At 35.9% G+C, this 24,303-nt stretch overlaps 1 protein-coding gene across 1 annotated transcript in view; it reads left to right on the forward strand.

Annotated features, from left to right (window-relative positions):
* The window catches only part of galnt9 (polypeptide N-acetylgalactosaminyltransferase 9), a 100,755-nt gene that overhangs the window by 12,517 nt on the left and 63,935 nt on the right, over positions 1 to 24,303 (forward strand). The window contains exons 2-3 of the mRNA XM_051894169.1: positions 4,768 to 4,948; positions 17,476 to 17,642. Of these exons, the coding sequence (XP_051750129.1) occupies positions 4,768 to 4,948; positions 17,476 to 17,642 (348 nt within the window). The remainder of the gene's footprint in view (positions 1 to 4,767; positions 4,949 to 17,475; positions 17,643 to 24,303) is intronic.

Below are 24,303 nucleotides of genomic sequence, written 5' to 3' on the forward strand. Positions count from 1 at the left end.
ATTAATAGCATCTCTGAGCTGAGCAGCAGCAAAAAAAAAAAAAAAAAACCTTTGCCAAATTTAATAGCAGACAGTAAAATAATCTAAGAAAGTCAGTCAGCTAGTTAGCTTGGAGTTTGAACTACCTTAAGTCTACTTTCATGGTGGATTTTGCTATTTTGCCACTTCCAAAGGACGCCATCATTACTATCTGTATCACTGCAGAGTTTAGCTCCAACCAGCTCCAACACTCTTGCCTGGAAGTTTCTAGTGAGTCTGAAGACCTTGATTAGACCTTGGTTCAGGTGTGTTTAGTTAGGGTTGGAGCTAAACTCTGCAGGACACTGACCCTCCAGAAGCAGGTTTGGACAACCCTGGTCTACTCTAGATGGCCTCCCAACCTGGATAAATTGGTGTTCAGATTGTCTAGATGTCCTCACAGCATGGTCCAATTGGTTTTCAGCTTGTTTAGTTGGTTGGCCAGCACTTGACCAGTGACCAAAACCTTCTAAACCAACGAACCATCTTAGACTGTTTTAAACTGTAGAGAGATACAGTAAGTAAAAGCATTGTTGTACTATAACATACATGCAGTTTGAAAAAATTGTGTCCATGAAAATGATATTATCACCTCAACGTTTTGCATTGTATTAGCAGGCATTAAGTCATTGTGATTTGCAGTTTCTCTCTGCCATAGACAGCTGGCTCTCAGGGATTAGTGTCAAAATGCCAGGCCTCTATCTAATAGAATTCTCTAAAACAGCCAACAGAGGCAGCCTTCGAGACAATGGCAAAACAATGACAGTGAAAGAGACACAAAACCTCAGACGGCTACAGAGAGACATTACCATTTCAGCTCCAGCTTGCAAGAACATCTATGATGCAAGAACTCAACCTCCAAGACAAATCAACACTCTGGGAGGTCACAACTGCCAGGAAGAGAGACAGACCTGGAAAACTTTATGTAGATCAGCTGGGACCCAGCCATTTGTGGTTGCTTTATAGGGTTCAGGGTGGAATAGGGTTTAATGCTGCACCAACTGGTGTTTGTGGAACCGACTGGTTTGGATTCCAAGACACAATCTGTACGTTCTGTTGCCAAGCATGGTTATCCCCCAGAGCCAAACCATCCCTTCTCAAAAATCACTCTGAATAATTCTGTAATTATATCATATCAATTCCAATGATGTTTGTGAAGGGATAAGCTTATGATCAGAGAAGCTTTTTGCCTGGTAGACAAGGTTTCAAATGTGTGGTCTTGAAAAACATGAACATCCAGAGTCTGAACATAATGAGCTGAAATATCAACCCTGAGCACAGTAAAATAACACAATATGCCACTTGTGTATTTTACGCAGTTAAGGGATGTCCTTATGTATGCCGTTTTGAATAAGCTTTTATTTTTATATTTCAGTGTAGTAAAATATCTAGCTTCAGCCAGACCACCTTCCGTATTCGAATTACGGAAAAAATGGAACTGGTGTCGCGTCAGTTACACTTTTTCCGTAAGTTGAATAGGGAAGGCGTTGGAAGTAGCGTAAGCTTTTTGAACTGCGAGAGTTTTACACTTTCTTCATAAGTAGAATATGGAAGGCGGTCTGGTGGAAGCTAGATATTTTACTTCATAACTTGTTAAATATGTATATTTTTTTACACAAATGCTTCGCTTCACTTCAGAAGGCCTTTATTAACCCCCCGGAGCCATGTGGAGTATGTTTATGATGGATAGATGGATGTGGATGGAGGCACTTTCTTCAGCTCATACTAGTTGGTCCCGTTCACTGCCATTATAAAGCTCGGATGTGTCAGGATATTTATTAATATATCTCAGATTGTGTTCATCAGAAAGAAGAAAGTCATACACCTAGGATGGCTTGAGGGTGAGTAAAGCTTGGGGTGATGTTCATTTGAAAGTGAACTAATCCTTTAAGAGATGGCAACCCGTTTTAACCGGAGCTGTTCATGTCCTCAGACTGCGTTTCCATGTCAACAGTATCAACACCGAAATGAATCTGCCGCAGTCAGGTACAAGCTCTCTAAGTTGTTTACGTGCATTATTATTGTAATGTTCGGTGCTTTGAGACATGAGGTAGTTCTTAACTTCGTCTCTTGTGATGCTTTGTGTGTGCGCACGTTTATGTGTTTTGGAGGAGGCGTGGCTTTGGACGGCGATTTGCAGGGAGGGTGGGATCATATGCTTTCAATGCTAGCAGGCTAACGTTAGCATTTCCTAGATCTCCTACTGCACCTTTAAACTTATCTGTTTGTTGCCAAGTCAGCATTTCTAATCTAATTTTAATTTTTTATGACTTTCTTCATTCATCTTATTTCTCTATCTTTCACTTCCTATGAAACCTTGTTCGAAACCTAAAACTTTAATTTTTATTTTATGCATTGTTTTAGGTAGTTTTAAACTGTATTTATGTATTATATACGCACTGTCACTTAGTATACACTAATTGCTTATTGCTTCTAGAAAACAACAACCACAGCAATATGATAAAAGTCACAGATGTTTAATGAATATGTGTATGTGTATTAAAGGGTTAGTTCACCCAAAAATGAAAATAATGTAATTTATTACTCACTCTCATGCCATTCTACACCCGTAAGACCTTCGTTAATCTTCGGAACGCAAATTAAGATATTTTTGTTGAAATCTGATGGCTTAGTGAGGCCTGCATAGCCAGTAGTACAGTGGTTCAATATTAGAATTATAAAGCGACAAGAATATTTGTGGTGCGCCAAAAAAAAAAAAAAAAAAAAAATGACTTAGTGATGGCCGATTTCAAAACACTGCTTCATGAAGCTTCGGAGCGTTATGAATCAGCGGTTCGGAGCGCCAAAGTCACGTGATTTCAGCAGTTTGGCGGTTTGACACGCGATCCGAATCATGATTCGATACGCTGATTCATAACGCTTCAAAGCTTCATGAAGCAATGTTTTGAAATCGGCCATCACTATATAAGTCGTCATTTTGTTTTTTTTGGTGCACCAAAAATATTCTCCTCGCTTTATAGTATTAATATTGAACCACTGTACTCACATGAACTGATTTAAATATATTTTTAGTACATTAATGGATCTTGAGAGAGGAAATGACATTGCTGGCTATGCAGGCCTCACTGAGCCATCGTATTTCAACTAAAATATCTTAATTTGTGTTCCGAAGATGAACGAAGGTCTTAGGGGTGTGGAACGGCATGAGGGTGAGTAATAAATTACATTATTTTCATTTTTGGGTGAACTAACCCTTTAATGGTCTCGCATAGCCAGACTTTCAGACTGATGTCAGAAGGTCTGGACCTTTCGCAGCTTTCATTGGCCAAGGACCGCCCAAGAGGACGTTTGACTGACATGTAACGCAACCAATCACAGTTGGTTTAGTCACGTTTAGGGGCGTGAAAATGTAAAGTCGATGTCCCTACAATAACAGACCAGCCTGCTTCTATAAATTATTCATTTAAGAACAAGTTTATTGCAACAATGGAGCTGCAAACTTCGCATACTTTTGAAAATCCAGTGTTTAGTTGATCTGAAGTGCTCATTGTCACAGTTGTAAACACGACTAAGTTCCTCCTCCATGAGGGGGTTTGGCGTCAAGGCATTTGTTTCTAGGTGGACCATTAAAGAACGCGACACACACGTCTCCCAGACATCCTGTAGAATTCAATCGACCAGATGACAACTTCGAAACTTCTGAAGTGTTTCCAGATAAGTGTGCCATATGCATCAGACGTTCAGCCAACGGTCCGTGGGCGTGACTTCTGAGGCTGAGACTAGTGTATTAATAATGACAATGGGGAAAAAACCTCTGCCAAGTAGTTTATTAGCTTATTGTAGGCTGTTTATGGTTGCAAAGCTGCATAGAAACATTGATATAGAACGTACGGTTATATACATGCTTTTACTGATATTGTGCAGCAGCTTAGAACATGCTACTTTTGAACTATTCTGAACTTCAATGACAGTTTATGAAAAGAGCAAGTAAAATATAATCAGTAAGATATTTCTCTCTTTTAATGTAGTACCAGTTAGAAACACTTTTGTTATTCAAGGCTTTAAAATGAACATCTTTGGATCATACACTTATTTCTGAAACGTGATAGAATTTTTATGTAGCTCTTAATAATTCAGTGAAACACATAATTTTGCTCTTTTAAATGTCAAAATGAAACAGCATCTGTAATGGATGTTACACGTATTCCATCCCTTTTAAAGAGCACGGCAAAGGTTTAAATCCAGACGTCAATTATTCTGACCATAAACTTCAGCAGTTCAACAGAAAGACTAATGATTCTGATTAGGAACAACCATCTGGCTCTCTCTATCTGGTATAATGGATATATTCTGTGCAATTCTTCAGTGTCATGTTCTTTGGGTGTCAAACTACATAGCATTTGATGTCCCTTGTGCCGGAAACAAGCCTTGCATCAATCCCATTCTAATTACCATAGAACGAGAGGATACATTAGACATTTTTAGGTGAATTTCCAAAGGGAAAGAAGTCTTACTCCGCACTGACAACCCTTTAAACACAGTTCACTTGCTTTCCACCTTTTCCCCCCGGGAGGTCTGTATGAAAGAGGTGACAAAAGGCGAAGGTGGTGTCTCGGTGTCCAACATCCAATTATCGCTCGTACTCTTGCTCAGCAGTTGTGATTTGCGTGTCACCAGTGGGTACTCCCGCGGTAATGAACCCAGTTTTGCATTACTGTACTTATGGGATATGCTGACCTTTGTCATGTTAACTGAAGTCAAACCTCTATTCCCCCCATTGCTTTGCAGGTCTAGCCAAGCCCATGGGTCTGGTGGAGGGTCCTGGAGGTCTAGGACAGGGCGGTGCAGCTGCCACGCTGGGGGAGGACAGCCGAGAGAGCGAAGGGAGGTATGAGGAGTATGGCTACAATGCCCAACTGAGTGACCGCATCTCTTTGGACAGGAACATTCCGGACTACAGGCCGAAAAAGTGAGTATTCTGCAATGACTTTAAACACAGAACATGCCCTTGGAGGTTGAGATAAGAATAGACGTCTAGGCGAGCCGCAGTGTGCAAAGGCATTTGTTATACTCTGGCACACACTCCTAAAAAAGGCTGAAATTTAATTTGTCTGATGCATTTAATTTATTTTTCAAATGTTTGTATACTGTAAAAAAGAATTGTTGGTTTAACTTAAAAAAGTAAGTTACCTGGTTGCCTTAAAATTGTACATTCATTGAAATAAAAAATTTGAGTTAATACAATGAAGGGGATTGGTTTAATCAACAGAAACTCAAAATATATGTTATCTGAACCACATTAATTAAGTTGATTTGACAAAAGAAAAAATGTTGTGATAACAAATCATGAAAATAATTTTTTACAGTGTACCAATGTTATTTTAGTACCATTGACACTTACGGCTTTTATTAATAGTTTGAATTTGTTTTTATTTTTATATTTTCCATTTTCATTTTATTTTTTGTTAGTTTTAGTAATTTTGTTGTGTGTTTTTGTCATTTTTTTTTTATTTACATGTCTATATAGTTTTTATTCATTTTTATTTTAGTTTTAGTTGTTTTAGTACATCAGGTTAAACTAAATGAAATTGACAAATGTTTCTTTGGGAACTAGCTGAAATAAAATAAGTTTACAATTTTTAAAATATTTATTTTTAAATCTTTTTTTATCTAGTTAATGTTTACTTTATTTCAAGTAACAAAATGGTTTTAGTTTTAGTATTAAGGGTTTCAGTTTTAGTTTTTTCAACTATAATAACCGTTTTTTGCATTGAAAATATGAAGCAATTAAATTCCACATATTCTTAAGGAGATTGTTCAAAATTCTGTCGTTATTTACTAACCCTAATGTCATTCCAAACATATATGACTTTCTTTCTTCTGTGGAACACAAGAGAAAAAAAAAAAGTGTGTATACATTGTTTTTTTTATTTATTTATTTATTTACTTACTTTTACCTTTTAACTTTTTTGCCATATAGCCATGGTAGCTAGCATGGTGTTAAACTATAAACAAACAAACAAACAATTTTTTTTCTCCATTAAAAATGAAAGTTAATTGGGTCTGATGTTGATTTGGATCCCATTGACTTTCATTGTATGGATAAACACTGTTAAACTATTCCTCAAAATAGCTTCTTTTATGTTCAAATGTAGAACGAAAGGTTTGTAATATAGGTTTGGAGTGGCATGCGGGTGAACAGAATTTTCTTTTTTTGATTAACTATCCCTTTAATTATTTACAGAAAATGTTCACAAGATATTTGAGAACATTCACTCCATTGTGTGATATGTTTTGAAGGAAAAGTAAAATTTGGAGTGGTGTGCAACAAAATGCGAATTTATTGGCTGCTTTGACCTGTCCTGCCATAAATGCCATGGCCCAAGTACACTGCAGGGTTGATTTTCAGACGGCGTTATACAAAGAAAAGGGGTTTATAAATAACCCAGTGGCTGAATCACTCCCCACATTTTAGCATTACAACGCCCTTCAGGGAAGAAGCACATTAATAGAGTCAATAGCTAGCAGTGAAAAAGCATTGTGTTAGACAAAGGAAATATCACTGTGTGGAATAGTATCCCTGCCCACTAGGATAGTGTTAATGGTAGGAATGTTAATAATGCAGAAATAGTCCAGGGGTATTTTATAGCAGGGCAAAACGACCTTAGAAACAGCACTGGAATATTAATGGTCATTCATAATAAGTTATATATTTAGAACATGACTCAAAGCACAGATCCAGTGATTGAGAGGAGATAATATAGGCTATTCGTATCTGCTTTTGATCTCTTTTGATAGCTAGCTTGGTTTGTTGTGGTTAATGGTAGTCAACTTTAAAAACTAAAGATAAAAATATGCATTTTTTTTTCAAATATTCTATAGGCAAAAGTTGCTTTTATCATACTGATGGGTCTGTGTCTCATTTTAGCCATTGTAGATGATGGTAGTTGTCTTGCTATTGCTATTCTGAAGCCGCTTTAGTTGTTGTGATTCAAGCTGTGTGTAAATCACGATTCATTGTGTGTGTGCATCTTGGCAAAAATGCTTCCTGCTTGCATCGCTGATAAACACAATCATTCACGCTCCTGTACACATAAATGTGTTACCTAAGATATCTCCGTCTGACTTGCACAATCCAAGCCATCACAAATCCAATCCTCACTCTGCACGAGGGGAAGGAACTATTATACACCACACCTCTATGAGAATGAAAACATAATTATAATAATGATTTCTTTAACACGTACTGCAGGAAGAGAATCGTGATAAATAATTCACATGCTCCTTGTTTGGTAAGAAACATGACAAATATAAATGAACATGTCGGCTTGCTTTCATAATTTTGCATGTAACACTGTGAAATGTGTTTGTATCATTCTCATGTGTAGTGCTAAAATACGTGTTTACACTAGCATTCAAAAGTTTAAGTCTGTAAAATGCTTCTGAAAGAAGTCTCTTATGCTCACCAAGGCTGCACTTATTTGATTAAAATACAGTAGAACAGTAATATTATAATATATATACAGTGTATATATATATATATATATTTTCAAATAACGGTTTCTGATATATATTTTAAAATGTAATTTATTTCTGTGATGGCAAAGCTGAATTTTCAGCAGCCATTATTCAAGTCTTCAGTGTCACATAATCCTTCAAAAATCATTCTAATATGCTGATTTGGTGTTTAAGAAACAGAAGAATTATTATCAATGTTGAAAACAGTTGTGCTGCTTAATATTTTTGTGGAAACCATGATATTTTTTTTTTCAGGATTCTTTGATGAATAGGACGTTCAAAAGAACAGCATTTATTTAAAATAAAAACCTTTTGTAGCATTATAAATGTCTTTACTGTCACTTTGGAACAATTTAGTGCTTCCTTTCTGAATAAAATATTAATTTTAAAATATTAATTTAAGTTTTCTAGTCAAGTCACCCTTATTTATATAGCGCTTTTGACAATACAGATAGTTTCAAAGCTAGTAGAGAATATTACATTCTATACTAGAATACTAGTGATCAAATTTCAATAGCAACAATGTCTAACAAGAAGTTTTGAATTGCTTACATATAAAGCATTTATCATTTTAGATATATTGTTATGCTACTGAGATTCAGTAGCATAACAACTGCTAGGCCTTTAGCATATTTTGAAGCGTTAACATAAATGATCTGCACAGGATGAAAAACCATTAATTTGAAGCAATACCTTGCTCGGGAGCATTGAAAAGAGTGTGGTTGTTTGTTAGTTTCCAAAAGTGGAAATTCTCACTGGGCCTGTTTACACCTGGTATTAAGATGCTGTTTGGTTTATCGGATCACAAGTGGATGATGCTAAATACATGCAGGTGTAAAAGGAATGTGAAACATTTTGAGCTTGTCCACTTTCAACCACTTCCAGAAGTAGTCGAAAATGCATTCCACTGGATTGCTTTCGTAGTGTAGACACTAATGCGTAAACATTATGGGAAGCGCTCTAGCCAGACGGGATTTAAACTTTGTCGGCTGAAGACCTAAGTTTGGTTTGAAGATGAAAATTGTACCAAGAACAATGTTCTCTCACCATTCCTGATTTCTAACGCACTCACTGTGTTCGGTGTGGTCTTGCGGATATCAGAGCAGAAACAAAAGCTGCTGCTCTCCGTGTGTTTTTCTCTTGTCTCTGGTCATGTTCATATATAAATGCATTAGCCTATTTCGTCCATTAGATCTAAAGATCTGCAAAAAGCCCATATACTGACCCACCCATAGACCTCCCCCTTGATGAAATCAGAACTGAAGTGGTTTAAAGTGGACAAAAGAGACGGATTAACACACCAGGTGTAAACGGGAATGTGTCTCCCTCGTCTACTTGTGATCCGATCGACCAAAACGCATCTTAATACCAGTTGTAAACAGGGCCATTAAATGTGTGACCAGATCCTTCTAACTAGGCTGCTTTTCACCAATAGTGTAAGTCTAGTGTAAATTCTTCACAAGATCATTCAGCCTCTTCTCTACCTGAACAGCAAACAAAAAACTGAGGAAAGTACACAACCCTCAAAAGTTTGGGGTCAGAAAGATTTTTAAACACTTTTTAATACCTAAATCATCTCTCATTCAGCAAGGATCCATTAAATCAGTTAAAAGTGACAGTCAAGACATTTGCAATGTTATAAAAAGATTTCAAATAAATGCTGTTCTTTTGAACTTTCTATTCATCAAAGAATCCTGAAAAAAGGTAACATGGTTACCACAAATATTTTAAAGGGTTAGTTCACCCAAAAATGAAATTTCTGTCATTAATTACTCACCCTCATGTCGTTCATCTTCGGAACACAGATTAAGATTTTTGATGAAATCCGAGGGTATCTGAACCACACATAGGCAGCAACGTCATTGCACCTTTTGAGGTCCAGAAAGGTATTAAAGACATTGTTAAAATAGTCAACGTGACTACAGTGGTTCAACCTTTCAGCATTCAGCCAGCAGCATTGAGCCTCAGAGTGGTTTGTTCCTCTGACGCAAATCCCATGCAAACAGTTGTTGATGTGTTATTTGGCTAATTGAGGAGTCATTCTCCAAAGGTCTTTGATGTCCAGAAGGGGCAGTGCATTGATGGCCGTTTCTCTTTAATGTATATTTAATTGCAGATCTCTAGGATACCTTGTTCTTCGGTCTCTCTGGCCGAGGGTCTAATTGATGTGTTTTCTCAAATAAAGGCTGCATATTTTTATGCAGGCACAAGAAAAGTAGTCTCTTAAAAAGGTCAAGCTGACCTTAGCTCAAAGTACTTGACGCAAATTAATTTACCACCAACCAAAGAAAACAAATCGATATAACTACATCAAGGAGCCATTTTATTATTGACTCTGCAGCAAAGGATGAAGCAGGAAACTGTATAAGGAGATTGAACAATCACAAATGAATGAAATATATTGGCACATTGTGCATATGGCATCAGGAGAGTGTTTCTGTATTGAGACAACGTGTGTAAAAGAATCAATGGACTGTACTTCTTTTGAGCCTTTATTTAGAAGATGAGATGAAAAGGGTGTTGAGATCTATCAACATTCCTTCTTATTCTACTGATGAGAAGTTATCAGTGAAAACATGGTGCGGTGACAAGGCAAATTATGTTTTTTTTAGCAGAGGTATATGATCACAATCAGAAAGCTGCTTCTAGACTGGAACCAAAAAGGAAAGGAAGTGTTAGAGGTTAATGTGAAGTCTTATGGAGAGAAATGATTCAGGGAGAGGCAGAGGGAAGAGAGAGAGAGAGAGATGGGAATACGTCTTAATCTAGGTGTCTGTTTCTGTCATGCTTTGTTCCAGGTCAAATTATGATAACTGGACAGCCAGCTTTGGCTCTATTTCACACGGATGAGTCCATCTCTCATCCTGTTACAGCCCGCAGCTGCCTGCCCCTGTCCAGCGGTACAAATTCAGACTTGAGCAATGGCCTAGATTGCAGGTAGTAACTAGAGCAATGAAAGTGTAACATTACTTATGGTCGTGAAGCTAAATGAATACACGACACAGCGCAGCCCACATTGTATGGAAAAGCATCTCTTTCATTTGAAATGTGCATATATATATGTACACTAACGTTCAAAAGTTATATATATATATACACACACAGTGTTGGGGAAAGTTACTTTTAAAAGTAATTACAATATTGCATTACTCTCTAAAAAAGTAAACAAATTGTGTTAGTTACTTTTTATGAAAAGTAATGCATTATATTACTTTTGCATTATTTTTCTCACCTGGGCTGGGCTTGGTAGTTTGTTTTTCAATAGCAACAAAAAAAGGCCCTTTCACACCAAAAGTGAAATTAATACGCCTCAGGTTGAAGGGAATGCATATTTATGCCTGTACAGTCAATAAATCTGAAAAAGTAACTTGAGTTACTTATTTGAAAAAGTAACTTTTTTTGTTGTAAACTGAAAAAATAATGCGTTACTTTACTAGTTACTTGAAAAAGTAATCTGATTACATAACTCAAGTTACTTGTAATGAGTTACCCCCATAGACTGTAAAAAAAATATGGACGTAGTGTTCGTGACATCACCCGTAGGTTTCCAAAGAGCATTTTTGAAACCTAAAGCAGGCCGTTGCCATCTTGGCAGCACGTCACTCCCGGATAACAGAAAGTGGGCAAAGAGGCGAGACTTAAGTGGAGCTGAGGTGACATGACGGCAGCAGACAAATGGTTAGTGGTGATAGCAGCGGCAATCCACCTGTCACTCAAGTGACCACACCCTTAATTATGCAGAACTTTAAGGCTTAATATAATTTAAATGGATGAGTTATAAAAAAAATTCACCCCCCTCACTGTTGTCATGAAGAGCAAAATTAGCTGTATAGACCAAAACCACAATTTGTACCAGGCTGTAAACATTTTTTTTCTGCTGTAAAGTTGGGCATTTTAACACAAGATTCAATGAGATTCTGCTCTCTTTTGGAGTCTGTCCCTAGCAGCCAGTCAATGAATTGCAGTTTAAGTCTCTTCTGTTTTGGCTTCAAGAGAAACAGGGGGAGGTTGCCACTTGGTTACCCCAACACTGTATATATATGATCACATGATCACTATCATATTTTTTTATGCACTGGATTTTAACCATAGCTGTATGCTCATTTTAGCAGACTAACTGATATAATATAATATAATATAATATAATATAATATTACAGTTTTAACCTTGTGTGTAAACGTTGTTATCATGATCTTAATATGTTGTAGATGTTTATGAATATCAAACAATCAAAGATTACAAATGATTAAAAATAGGCTTGCTTTCAAGTGTTGATGTGTTGTTTTTGCACAATTGTGATTTCACCTGAACGCAGCGGTGCTTTTCTTTGTGATAACATGTAGAAGGATTTATTTGGATTTATTTTATGTATTCATGCACATTTTGTGGAAAAATACAGCTGGTGACATCAGTTTTGTATTCATGTTGCTTTGCATGAGCAATTGAGGAAGAAAAAAAAATAAGGGATTGGAAAAACAGCGACCTGCTGTGAAGCGGAAAAAAAATGCTTTAATGGCCTGATCAATCAAACCTTCCTTATGCTGCGATGGCTGCAAAACTACATGGTATTAGAGGACTGTTATAAATATCCTTGAATGATATTTGCACAGCTGTCACTGTTGAAACTATCATAATATTTTGTTTTTTATGCACTGGATGTTAGCCATAGCTGCGAGCTCGCTTTAGTACAGTGTGATATAAACAATATTCCATAATCAAGCAATCCAAGAATTGATCATTTTTTTGAGACTGTAGTTTGGATAAAAGTGTCTGCTAAATGAGTAAATGTAAGTATTGTTTTAGTATCATTGAGACTCTATTATAGATTTTATTAATAGTTTGAATTAGATTTTACTTTTTTCTGTTTTCATTTTCATTTTTTGAGCATGTTTTGTCATTTTTATTAGTTTTTTTTTTTTTTTTTTTAATATATATCTATATAGTTTTTAATAATTTTTATTTCAGTTTAACTTTTACTAATTTTTTTAACTAAATGAAAATGAGAAATGTGGCAACTTGCTTTTTTTGTATTGTATTTCAAGTAACATAATTTTTTGTTTTATTTAAAGCCACTTTTTTCATGGAATATTGCCGGATTTAATATAAATGATTTATCTGTGGACATCAATAGTTTTCTAATTCATGTGCCCTCATAATATTTAATAAAAATAACTTCCCCTCCCTCTTAGCTTAGTCTATTTGTATAGTGTACTCATTGTTTGCATATAGTTTATAGATAAAACTGGGATTTTTTAACACCTAATGTTATTTAACACCAAATGTGAATTGTGTTTTGATTATCTTTGGATTAAACCTACTCTTAGTGCTGCATTATTTCAGGCTGACTGTTCTCCACCTGCAGGTAAAACACTGAACATCACCATTACTGACTCACTAAGGCTACGTGGCTCTTTCACACGTGTGAGTGTGTGGGTGCAAGTGTGTAAATTCCCACAGGGAAAGCTGTTGCTCCAGATTGGGTGAGGGGATTTTCACTAAGGGGGGCAGAGCCATTAAATATTATTGACTGGCAGCAGGGGGATCAAGGAACATTATCCATGTCTTTAAGGGGGGGTATTATTATTAATTATTTTTTATTTAATTTTTTCTTTTCAGTGTAATGGGCTTGAGGAATACTTAGTAAGGCATATCTTAAGAAATATAGGTTTTTATGCTGGTTTGTCTGTATACTTTTATATAACTTAAACATTTTTGAGGGCCTCATTGGGTCTTATTCATGATGAGCAGAACGAATTTTTGTAAATCCATAAATCCATTCTTGCATAAACTGTTGCACTGAACTGAGCAGTTTATGTAAGAATGTTTTTTGTTGTTGTTTTTGTTTTAACATTGATTTACACAGGAATCGTTCTGCTCTTTTTCATGATGAAGAGTCGTAAATGTTACCCAACTACAGAGGTAAGCAATGTTAGCCTAATAGGCAACTAGCTAACTTCTGTAGTCTAAACCAGGGGTTCTCAACTCTAGCCTTCAAGGTCCACTTTCCAGCAGAGTTTAGCTCCGACCTTACGAGTAATCCTGAAGACATTGATCAGCTTGTTTAGCTGTGTTCAGGGCTTGACATTAACTTTTTTGCTCACCAGCCACTGTGGCTAGTGGTTTTCCAAATTGAGCCACTCAGCATTTTCACTGGCCACAATTTTGTTGTTTTGAAATTACGTTTTTGTTTTTTAGGGGTGTGACGATATGCTCACAAGACGATATTGGGCTCATGAGAGTATTTTCACTCTATTTTTAAGAAATCTTCAATGTCTTTTATTCAACTAAAAGTCACACAACTAATTGTGTTACTTAGTTACTTTTTATGAAAAGTAATTGATTACATTACTTTTGCGTTACATTTTCTCACCTGGGCTGGGCTTGCTTGATTGTTATTTAATAACAACAACAAAAAATTCTATTTTTGGCAAATGTTAAGGCTCTTTCACACCAAAAGTGAAATGAATAAGCCTCAGGCTGAAGGAAATGCATCTTTACGCCTGTACAGTAGAGGGCGCAGCTAAAACAAACAGCTGTGCTGCCATTCTGGATTAAAGAAGAATAGGATACAGGAGAAAGAGTTTCAACACTCTTATTTCTAAATGTAATCTAAAGTAATTTTTGCTTATTAGTATGGTTGAATTAGATCATTGAAGGTCAGCAGCATGGTTAATGAAATGAGATTAAATACAATTATTACAGGTTTGCATACAATTCTGAGATTACATTTCACTGTTTTTATTGAAGAATATGAGGAATACTGAATATTTTTGTGCAAGTGAGATGAGTAAATGCGTGTTAGTCTAGAACTACAATAACCAACATGTTCACACAGCACACAACGCCTCTGCACTTTATTTCTCTCAACACGGGGACAGGAGAGCTGTCAGTCAATAAATGGGAAAAAGTAACTTGAGTTACTTATTTGAAAAAGTAACTTAGATATTTTGTTGTAAATTGGAAAAGTAATGCGTTACTTTACTAGTCACTTGAAAAAGTAATCTGATTACGTAACTCAAGTTACTTGTAATGCTTAACCCCAACACTGCTCAAAGACCAGATTTGAGAAACCCTGGACTGCATCTCATCCCTTCAACCGCATACCTCCTCTCTAAACCTCCATCTTTCAAAGTCATTGCTGCAAACCCCAGTGCATAGTATGACTGACAGGTAGAGGTGCAACTCCAGGTTTTCTGATAGGCTATAACACACAAGCCGCGGTCAGATCCTTTTTGCCGTTTACAGAGCCTTGGGCTAAAACAAAGGCTTTTGTGATTTCTCAGGACACCTGCAGTATTTCAGTGATATCTGTCAGACAGGAACATTTTATGCTTGTTATTTAAAAAAAAAAAAAAAAAAAAAAAAGCCTTCGCCATTCAACATTCAGCATAAACAAACCAGTATTTGTGTTACAGTGATAGTGTGATTGTGTTGGACTAGGCACAATTGCCTGCTGTTCTCAAATCTTACAGGAAAATAATTTATGGAGGCTGTAATGAAAGAAATTCCCATGCATAAATTGCCACACTCACTGTTTTAGTGGACCATTAGTCATCTGTGATCTGTAATTGTTGTTTTGCAGCATGAATGAAAAAATGTCCTCATCTGACACACTGTATACAACTCTTCATATTAAAATAGTTCTGCTAAAATGTATATATATATTTTAAATTATAGGGAGCACATTATAGGGATGATAACATTTTTTTATTTGGCATAACAGCTGTAATGTACAAAATGTATATAATATATATATGTAATATATTACTGTACCAATGCTCATTATTAACTAATACCAGTTCATCTTCCAGCTCAAAATAAGTTTTTATGCAATAACAATATGCTTTTATTGCCTTGGTTGTATGTAATTCGATAAATATTTTGTTTAGTATACCTTTTTGTGAGCAAAATCTTTGGTATTCTTCAATAATGTGATTGCCCAGAGAATTTTAATCTGCTAAATGCCAAACCTAGTCTATGTAATCGTATTTTATGAAATATAACCTATTCCTGAGCTCCATAATCCTCAGCCATATTAAAAGAGCTGAGAGTAAAGTCCACATGGGCTGGAGCCTCATGCTGTTTTCCCAGAGCTCAGGACGGATAGGGAGAGATTTCACAGTGAGATGTTGATCAAGAACTTATGGTTGCCATAGTAACTAGTGAGCATTTACAATGTGAAATAATGGCTATGTTGGCATGCCTCAATTTTCCCCACAAGATGCGGGTAAATGTGGGAATGAATTTAGGGGCTTGTCAGCTTTTGTCAATAGCTAGAATGGAGAAGTGTTAGCAGCACAGTCAATATACGCATATTTTTTGGTGGCAAGACAACTAATCTTATGTTTTGAGACTTGAGATTGTATTATATTTCTTTAGCGCCTTGTACTAATATAAGAACTCCTCTAGTGTTCCTAAATGTAATAAAATGCTTTATGTTTCTAATATAGCCCAGTAAGACTATATAACTGGCATATCATGAAATTCTTATAGTCACGACTGGAGCTGTGATGACGTATTGACTGAAATTCAATGGGGTTTGAGTCCTGCTCACAGTGTGGAGAATAATGCAGCCTCTCCCTTTATGTGTGACATTTTTAATTTTCTTAAGACACCACAGGTGAATAGAGTGAAATTATTTTTCACCACTTATTTTGACAACTGTTTTGTAAAATAAAAATAAAAATAAAATATTTTAAATATGCAAATGAGGCATTATCTAATTAAATACGCAAAAATGTGCATACGTTTCCAGAACAGAAATCTGAACACTGGATTAAGCCAGGTTGAAATTCTTGTTTCATTTTGTTGATATATTAAAGGTTTTTACAGAGGGTTTTCTGAAATGTTTTGTTTAAATATGCAAATGAGCAGTGGTCAACCCTGGGCAATATATCAGCTGATATTTGGAATTTTTAAATATCGGTATTGGCCGATAAGTTTTTCTGTTTGGAAGCGGGACTTTTATTTTGACGGCGCTGTGAAATGCTGTTGTGTTGATTTCCTTTTTATTCATATTTATTTTTAACAATTTCTTTATTTGTGAAAAATACTGTCATAGAATTTTAAAATCCAGAAGTTGCCATCTAAAGTATATATCTGTTTATTTTACCGATTTATTTTTTAATGAATTAAACTCAACCATGTTAGACTACGAAGATACCAGACAACGAAACACAGGAAACTGAGGGCTTCCCACACGTTACACTCTCTAAGAAATCGGCATCGGTCGACCACTGCAAATGAGTCATTATCTCGTTAAATATGCACACATTTGCATACATTTCTAGAACCAAAATCTAAATATTGAAATATTTCAATATTTTTATTTAATTTTGTTGACATATTAGAGTTAAAGGTTTTTAGAAAGGGGATTTTGTTCACCTGATTTATATAAAATATTATATAAATCAGGCAAATTATAAATGAACCCCTCTGTAGATAGGAATAAAACTGGAAAGAAACTCATTTTGATTTATGTAAATATATGTATTGCAATTGAAATCTACAGATCTAAATAGATAAAGGTTAATAAAATAATCTCTTAAATGTGTGTATTTGGGATGTTGTTATTCCACTATGGAAGCCGACATGTTACGGAAGCAAAATAGCCCAAAATTTTTAAAATTGACCAGTGCAATGTCGTGCCTTAAAGAAAAGAAAAAATGGCATTTGCATTACATTTTTGTGATGTATTTTCAAAATATTTAGGTATCCAGAATATTTAGTGAAAAATCATTTTAATTTCAATAATAAAAAAATATTATTCATAAATAATAATAATAATAATAATAATAATAATAATAATACATTTTGTTTATGTTCTGATGAATTGTGCACAATAAATCCTGAAAAAAATTTATTAAGATATTCAATATGGTCAATTGTGTTTTTTTCATCACATAAAATTATTAAATGTTCTCATATATATATAATATAAAGCTGCAAATTGAATACACTGATGTCTGTTTTCTCCAGGTGTAAGCAGTTGACCTACACTGATGACCTTCCCCAGATCTCTGTGGTCTTCATCTTTGTGAACGAAGCTCTATCTGTCATCCTGCGTTCTGTACACAGCGTGGTCAACCACACCCCGGCACACCTGCTCAAAGAAATCATACTGGTGGATGACAACAGTGACAGCGGTAAGGATGCATCCCTTTGTGATTCCCTTTAATGATTTTATTTGTTTATTGCATTGTTTAGTCTGAAACGAATACAGCTGTTAAACGTTTACCAGTTTCGCTTGTTGCTCCAGACATAAAAGCTTTTATAAAGAAAGTGTACATAAAATGCTGTGTAAATAAACACAGCACGGCATAACAAGATAAAATATGACTAACCTTTTTGGTATGCAGCTACAGTCTGTTTTGTCTGAGCAAACAAACATTTTTGTTGCTTGGTTTGAGACTGAGCTTAAAGGCTAAGAAAAAGAAGAAAAATAAACAGCAAGAGACAAACACCTCAAGAGTAAGCCTTTAGGTGTGTACACTTGCACACAGCTCCAGATTTATAAATAACCTTTAAAAGAAAAGACAGATTGCTCTTTTTTTTTCTTTGAGACATTCTTACTGTTGCTACTGATCTGGTCAAAATGTGCTTAAGTATTGGACTTACGAAAAGTAGTGATGCTGAACATGTCTTAAAGGGATAGTTCACCCAAAAATGTCATAATTTACTCCCCCTCAAGTTGTTCCAAACCTGTATGAATGTCTTTGTTCTGCTGGACACAAAAGAAGATTTTTGGAAGAGTGTTTGTAACTAAGCAGATCTCACCCCCCATTGACTATCATAGTAGTTTTTTTTTCCCTACTATGGTAGTCAATGGGGGGTTGAGATCTGCTCGGTTACAAACATTCTTCCAAATATCTTCCTTTGTGTTCAGCAGAACAAAGAAATTCATACAGGTTTGGAACAACTTAAGGAGGATTAAATGATGACAGCTATATGATTTTAAATGATTAAATAATTAAATGATTTTCGTTTTTGGGTGGACTATTCCTTTAACATTTTTCATTAGTATGACAACAACTCAACTGTTCTCAAAATAATGTTTTGGGGTTTTTTTTGTGTGTTTTTTTTCAGTGGAACATGAAATGTTTTCTGTGTCACATTATTTATAGCATACAGCCTTAAAACCAACCAAGTAGAGCAATAAATAATCACTCTCTTCTAGAAACCTCTTCATCACTGTTGGGTAGTAGTTCATTTGAGTGCAGGTTTGGCTTGGGATCATAGAGGTTGCAAAGGGGGGGCACTCATGAGCACCCTTCTGAATCATAAAATGATAAATGGGATACCCTATAGGCTTGCGGACCTCATGGACACGCTTGAACGAAGGCCATGAGACCAAAAGTCTGCATCGAGTGTGCCATTTGACACAGGTCTACTCTCCGAAGTATTGTTTGAAATTCATTTTAGCAAATTGGTTCATTCTGAGGATTAAAATGAAACATTTTAAATCATTTTCTCTGATTCTCAGTAGTTCTCTGAGTCCTGAATTAACAGTTCCCAGAAATTGCTGTGCTGTCTTTTTAGTCTTTACAAAAAACAAAACCAAAAAAACCAAAAATGTATTTATTTGATCAACAATACAGTAAAAATACTAATATTGTGAAATAATATTACAATTTATACAAAAATTCTTTTTGGTTCTCGAATCTGATTGGCTGAGAGCTGTGTGATATTCCCCCAGCATCAGCACTGGAACCGCTTCACTGCTTGTATCACTCCGCTTGCGGTGGCTGTCATGGCGGTTGAGCAAATCCACCATATTTTTTTTTTTACAAATACTACTGTTGTTGTGTCACAGAATGTAGTTTTAGAGTTTTTTTAGGTGAGAATGTAGTTGTTTAGACCTCAAATATAACTCATGTATATAACATAGCGCCTATTTTACGATTTGTTCCGCAGATGCGAGCTCCAGGCCGTTAGCAACCGTTCAGCACTCATGTACCCGCAGAGAACAGCTTCATCTCGGCCAGTCATTTGGGAATTTGCTGCTGGCTCTTATGTAGCTAGTGGTTAAACATGAGATATCATTCATTTGGGGTATATCAAACGGGCAGTCTTTGGTCTTATTAATCTATTACTTGTTCCAGAGCAAACCGATTTGGGTTTAGGGGAAAATTAAGATTCATAAGTTTATATTTAGGCTATATTTAATGTAAATCCTGTACCAGAGCTCTGCTTTTGTATGTTTGACTGATTTGATTGCTTGTGTCTATTTCCTATTATCTAATGGTTATTGTTGTTAATTTAAATATTATTGTTCAATAAATATAATTTGCTTTATAAATAATATGCCGTATTTGGTATTGAGAAAGGGTCCATTAGTGATTGTGATTTCAACTTCAGTGAAAGTTACATAATTACATTATTGGCAGCAAAGACTTTCGTTATGAGTGAGTCAGTAGAAAATTGAAAAGGACTGGTTGTAAACAAGGAAGCTGTTTTACCGCTATCATGGGAAATCTTTTAAAAGGACAAAGACAAAGATATTGCTTTCCTCAGTGGATATTTAAACAGATTTTTTTTAATAATGGATATAATATTATGGACATCGACCTGAAGAATGAATGCTATATCAGATGCAGGTAATACACTCATTTAGTCGATCTCTCTCTCATAATACAATACTACTCTAATCTATATAATACAATAAGCTTAAATTAAGCGACTCAACGTTCCTTCGTTACTAATTCTAAAGTGACGTTTTAGATTTAGTAATGGAGGCTTGGGCTCAACTGTTAAACTGTCAACTTGAGATTTGAATCCATGGCGGAAGGAAGTAGTTCCTCACAAAAGAGGGTTTTTAAAGACACTCCGTTGTTGTTTCTTATTAATTTACTCACTTGTGCTGTCGAATTGTTGTATAAACGCAATACATTTTTATTCAGCAAGGATGCATTAAATTGATCAAAGAATCCTGACAGAAATGTATAATGGTGTCCACAGTTTTTTAACATTGATAATAATAAGAACCATTATTATTAATTAAGCACCAATAATTCTTGATAATAACTGAGCACCAAATCAGCATTTTAGAATGATTTCTGGAGGATCATGTGACACTGAAGACTGGAGTAATGGCTGCTGAAAATATATATATGGCTGCTGAATAAACGACATTTTAAAATATATTAAAATAGAAAACAGATTTAAATTGTAATAATATTTCACAGTATTACCATATTCTTGATCACGTAATTGCATCATTAGTGAGCACTTCTTTCAAAAACGTTATTTATTTGTTTTTAATTATACTTTTTCTAAATGCTAGTGTACTCCAAAATGTTGACAAAATGTCCCTTTAAGCAGACACATTTAAAATGGCAGTACTTCTTAATCTTGATTGCGAACAAAAAGAGATACCCACACAGGTGGAGCGTTGTGGAGAACGGATAACTTGCAGCACTGCTATCTTCCCAATTTGCTGTTATCTCACACAGTCAGCTTCTCTGGATGTGGCGTTGAGCGTTTCTAATTTCATATGCTAATTTCCTGCTGATGTTTCAGCTTCTTCCAGCTGACATTAAACTGTTAACATGCAAAGGTTGCCTGCTTGACCTTTTCTCAGCGCTGTAGCTTGTCGTCTCTGGTTTAGCGCTCACGCCCAAAAAACGACTGGAAGTACAGGCACCCTCAACACTTGAATAATGAATTGACCTTAGCGAGCGTGTCTCTGTCCCTCTAAGTCTCTTGTCCATTATGAAGATATTTAATAGAGTGCCGTGCTCGTGTTACACTATTCGCTGAAGCCAATAAGGTTTTTGTCCTTCTTTTCTGTCCCTCCATCATCCCTGTCTGTTTGGATTAATCTCAGCCGAATCCTGTTATGCAGGGTAACATTCATCCTCACCTTGTGAATAATATTAAGGGACATTGCATCTATTTTTTCTCATCTCATCAGACAGGGAGTTGTATTGCGCCCTTGAAATTCAATTCATTTAGACATTGCTTGTAAACAGATAATAATGGGTTTCAATCCAAATGAGTAGAAATTTAGGCCCTTTATATGAAGAGTTTGTTTAATACTTTTCAAGGACGTTCTTTTATTTGAGAATCGAGCTAGTAAATGACATCTGGATTTATCCCTAAAAGCAAACTACACAATTAATATCCTAATACATTTGGAATTTAATTGTATATTTAGCCAAGTTCTGTAGATAGCATTAGTGGAGAACAGTTCACAATTTTTTATCATCATTTACTCACCCTCATCTCGTTCCAAACCCCTTTTTTATTTCACGGAACACAAAAGGATATCTATTTGAATTATCATTTTTGGGTGAACTATCCCTTTAAGCTTTACTTTTACACAAGTGCAATGGCACACACGTACACATGTGCATCCATGAGGAAAATGGCTTTCTTTAATTACATTAATTGCTATTCCAGTGCCATATGCAGCCTTCACTAGTTATTGTGTGTGGTTGTATATCAAGCCAGAGTTCTTGATATATGCAGATGAAAAATAATAAAACCTCTATGATGATTAAATAAATCGAAGCAATCCCTTTGCCATAGCTCATTTATCTGGATCAGCATGCATTTCAAATATTTTCATAATGCTCAATTTTGATCTGTTGTGCTCCAGAACTTATTTTTGCTTTTCTATTCACAGTATGATAGATGGATATTTGTTCTTTATTGATTGGGGAATGTTTATAAAATATTTCTGCCTCATGATTCTTAATTTCAGTATCATTCAGAACGCACCAGAGGGAATCCTATAACATTTCTCTCTCTCTCTCTCTCTCTCTCTCTCTCTCTCTCTCTCTGTGTGTGTGTGTGCACTGTTCAATACACAGTGAATTGCATTTTGTGCCCGCCCTAATATGGCCGTGTTATAATAACCAGAGCATAGCTGACACTAAAAGCAGTCAGCGTGAATATAATTTATTAACATATTTAGTATACATTCACATTACATTTATTAATTTAGCAGAGGCTTTTCTCGAAAGCACTTGAGTGAATCTCACTGAAATAAGAATCCCAAATGTCCAAATCACATTGCACTCCATAATCAAAAGGAATTAAGAAGTTACATGTAAGAATATATTATTAAACATTTTAATAATATATTCTTACATGTAACTTCTTAATTCCTTTTGATTATGGAGTTTCAGTGCAGCTTCAAAGGGTTCTACACGATCCCAGCTGAGGAATAAGGGTCTTGTCTAGCGAAACGATTAGTCATTTTCTAAAAAAAAAAATATATATATATATATATACTTTTTAACCACAAATGCTCGTCTTACACTGCTCTGTGATGCGCCACGCATTACGTAATCACGTTGGAAAGGTCACGCGTGACGTAGGCGGAAGTACCGCGGTAGGGCGAAAAACTCACACATCTCATTTTCTCCTCCAACTTCAAAATCATCCGACATCGTTTGTAAAGGGCGTTTGACTTAGTCTTTGCAAGTTTGCTTTGTAGACACTGGATTGGTACTTCTGCCTAAGTCACGCGTGACCTTTCCAACGTGATTACGTAATGCGTGGCGCATCGCAGAACAGTGCAAGACGAGCATTTGTGGTTAAAAAAGTATATACATTTTTTTTTTTTTTTTAGAAAATGACCGACCGTTTCGCTAGACAAGACCCTTATTCCTCAGCTGGGACCGTGCAGAGCCCTTTGAAGCTGCACTGAAACTGCAATTTGGATCTTCAACCCATTGAACCCCAGTGAAGTCCACTATGTGGAGAAAAATCCTGGAATGTAGGTTTGTAACACATTTGCATAATTCCAGTCTATGGTCTTCATTGGCTGCCCACAAAAAATGTCTACTTTGACCCACCCCCAAACACTGTAGTTGTAGCTGAGGCCTGGAAGGGTTTGGTTCGGGTTGTCGACATGTTGAGAAGACGCTGTTTTCTGCGCTGCGAAAGCAAATCCACTTTACATGCACTTCCCAAGGATGAGGACTTGGGCTCAAATTGATATGGTAAATCTGACTCCATCGTTACTGTTCGTATCCTTGTGTATACAAGTGCTAAGGAAGCTCCAGAGCTGAATTTCAGATATGGTAATGGACATTTTGTTTCCAGCACACAGTTTGACCAGTAGATCAATCACAATAGACAGAGCCATCTGACCAATCAGAGCAGAGTAGACTCTCGGAAAGGAGGGGTTCGGAGAGACCAGATCCTTGATCGAACTGTTTCAGACACTGTGAGAAAAGAGGTGATGCTGCAATGTATATTGTGAGAAGATTAAAGTGTTTTTTGACCTGCATGCAAACCTATAGTAGGAGACCTCCAAAACTAAATTAAGAACCTTTAAAATAGCATAAAGGGGCACTTTAATGCATATATAATGTTAAAGTAAATGGCCATGCTTGTTCCATGGCCTATGTGTCCAATAATATAAGTGTTTATGGGCAAATATAAAACATCTCATCACAACATTTCATGTAAAGTAATTTCAAATCAGATTCTTGGGTAATTAAGTCCACTTCCAAGGTTTCCCATTGCACTGAAAGATTGAAATGTTAATCGTTCATCTGAGCTGATGAATGAGAGGGGAGGTAGTTGTGTGCATCAGTGCCTTAAAGAGTGCTCTGTTCCTCCGTATTCCACTCCCCATAGAAACTAGAGCACTCAGCAACCTGCAGGAAAGAGTCCAAACACTCATCTATCTTTCTAGAGTGTGTGTATATGTGTGCGTGCATCTCTCTGAGTGTGTGCGTGTTCTCCTTGCACTCCATTTGTTTACCTCCCAGAGTTCTTATTGAATGAGGACAGATAGCTAACTCTGAGAGAGTAAAGGAGTGGGGAGATTCAGGCAGATTGATTTACCAT

The sequence above is a fragment of the Ctenopharyngodon idella genome, chromosome 5 (genome assembly GCF_019924925.1).
Source record: "Ctenopharyngodon idella isolate HZGC_01 chromosome 5, HZGC01, whole genome shotgun sequence".
NCBI classification, from domain to species: domain Eukaryota; kingdom Metazoa; phylum Chordata; class Actinopteri; order Cypriniformes; family Xenocyprididae; genus Ctenopharyngodon; species Ctenopharyngodon idella.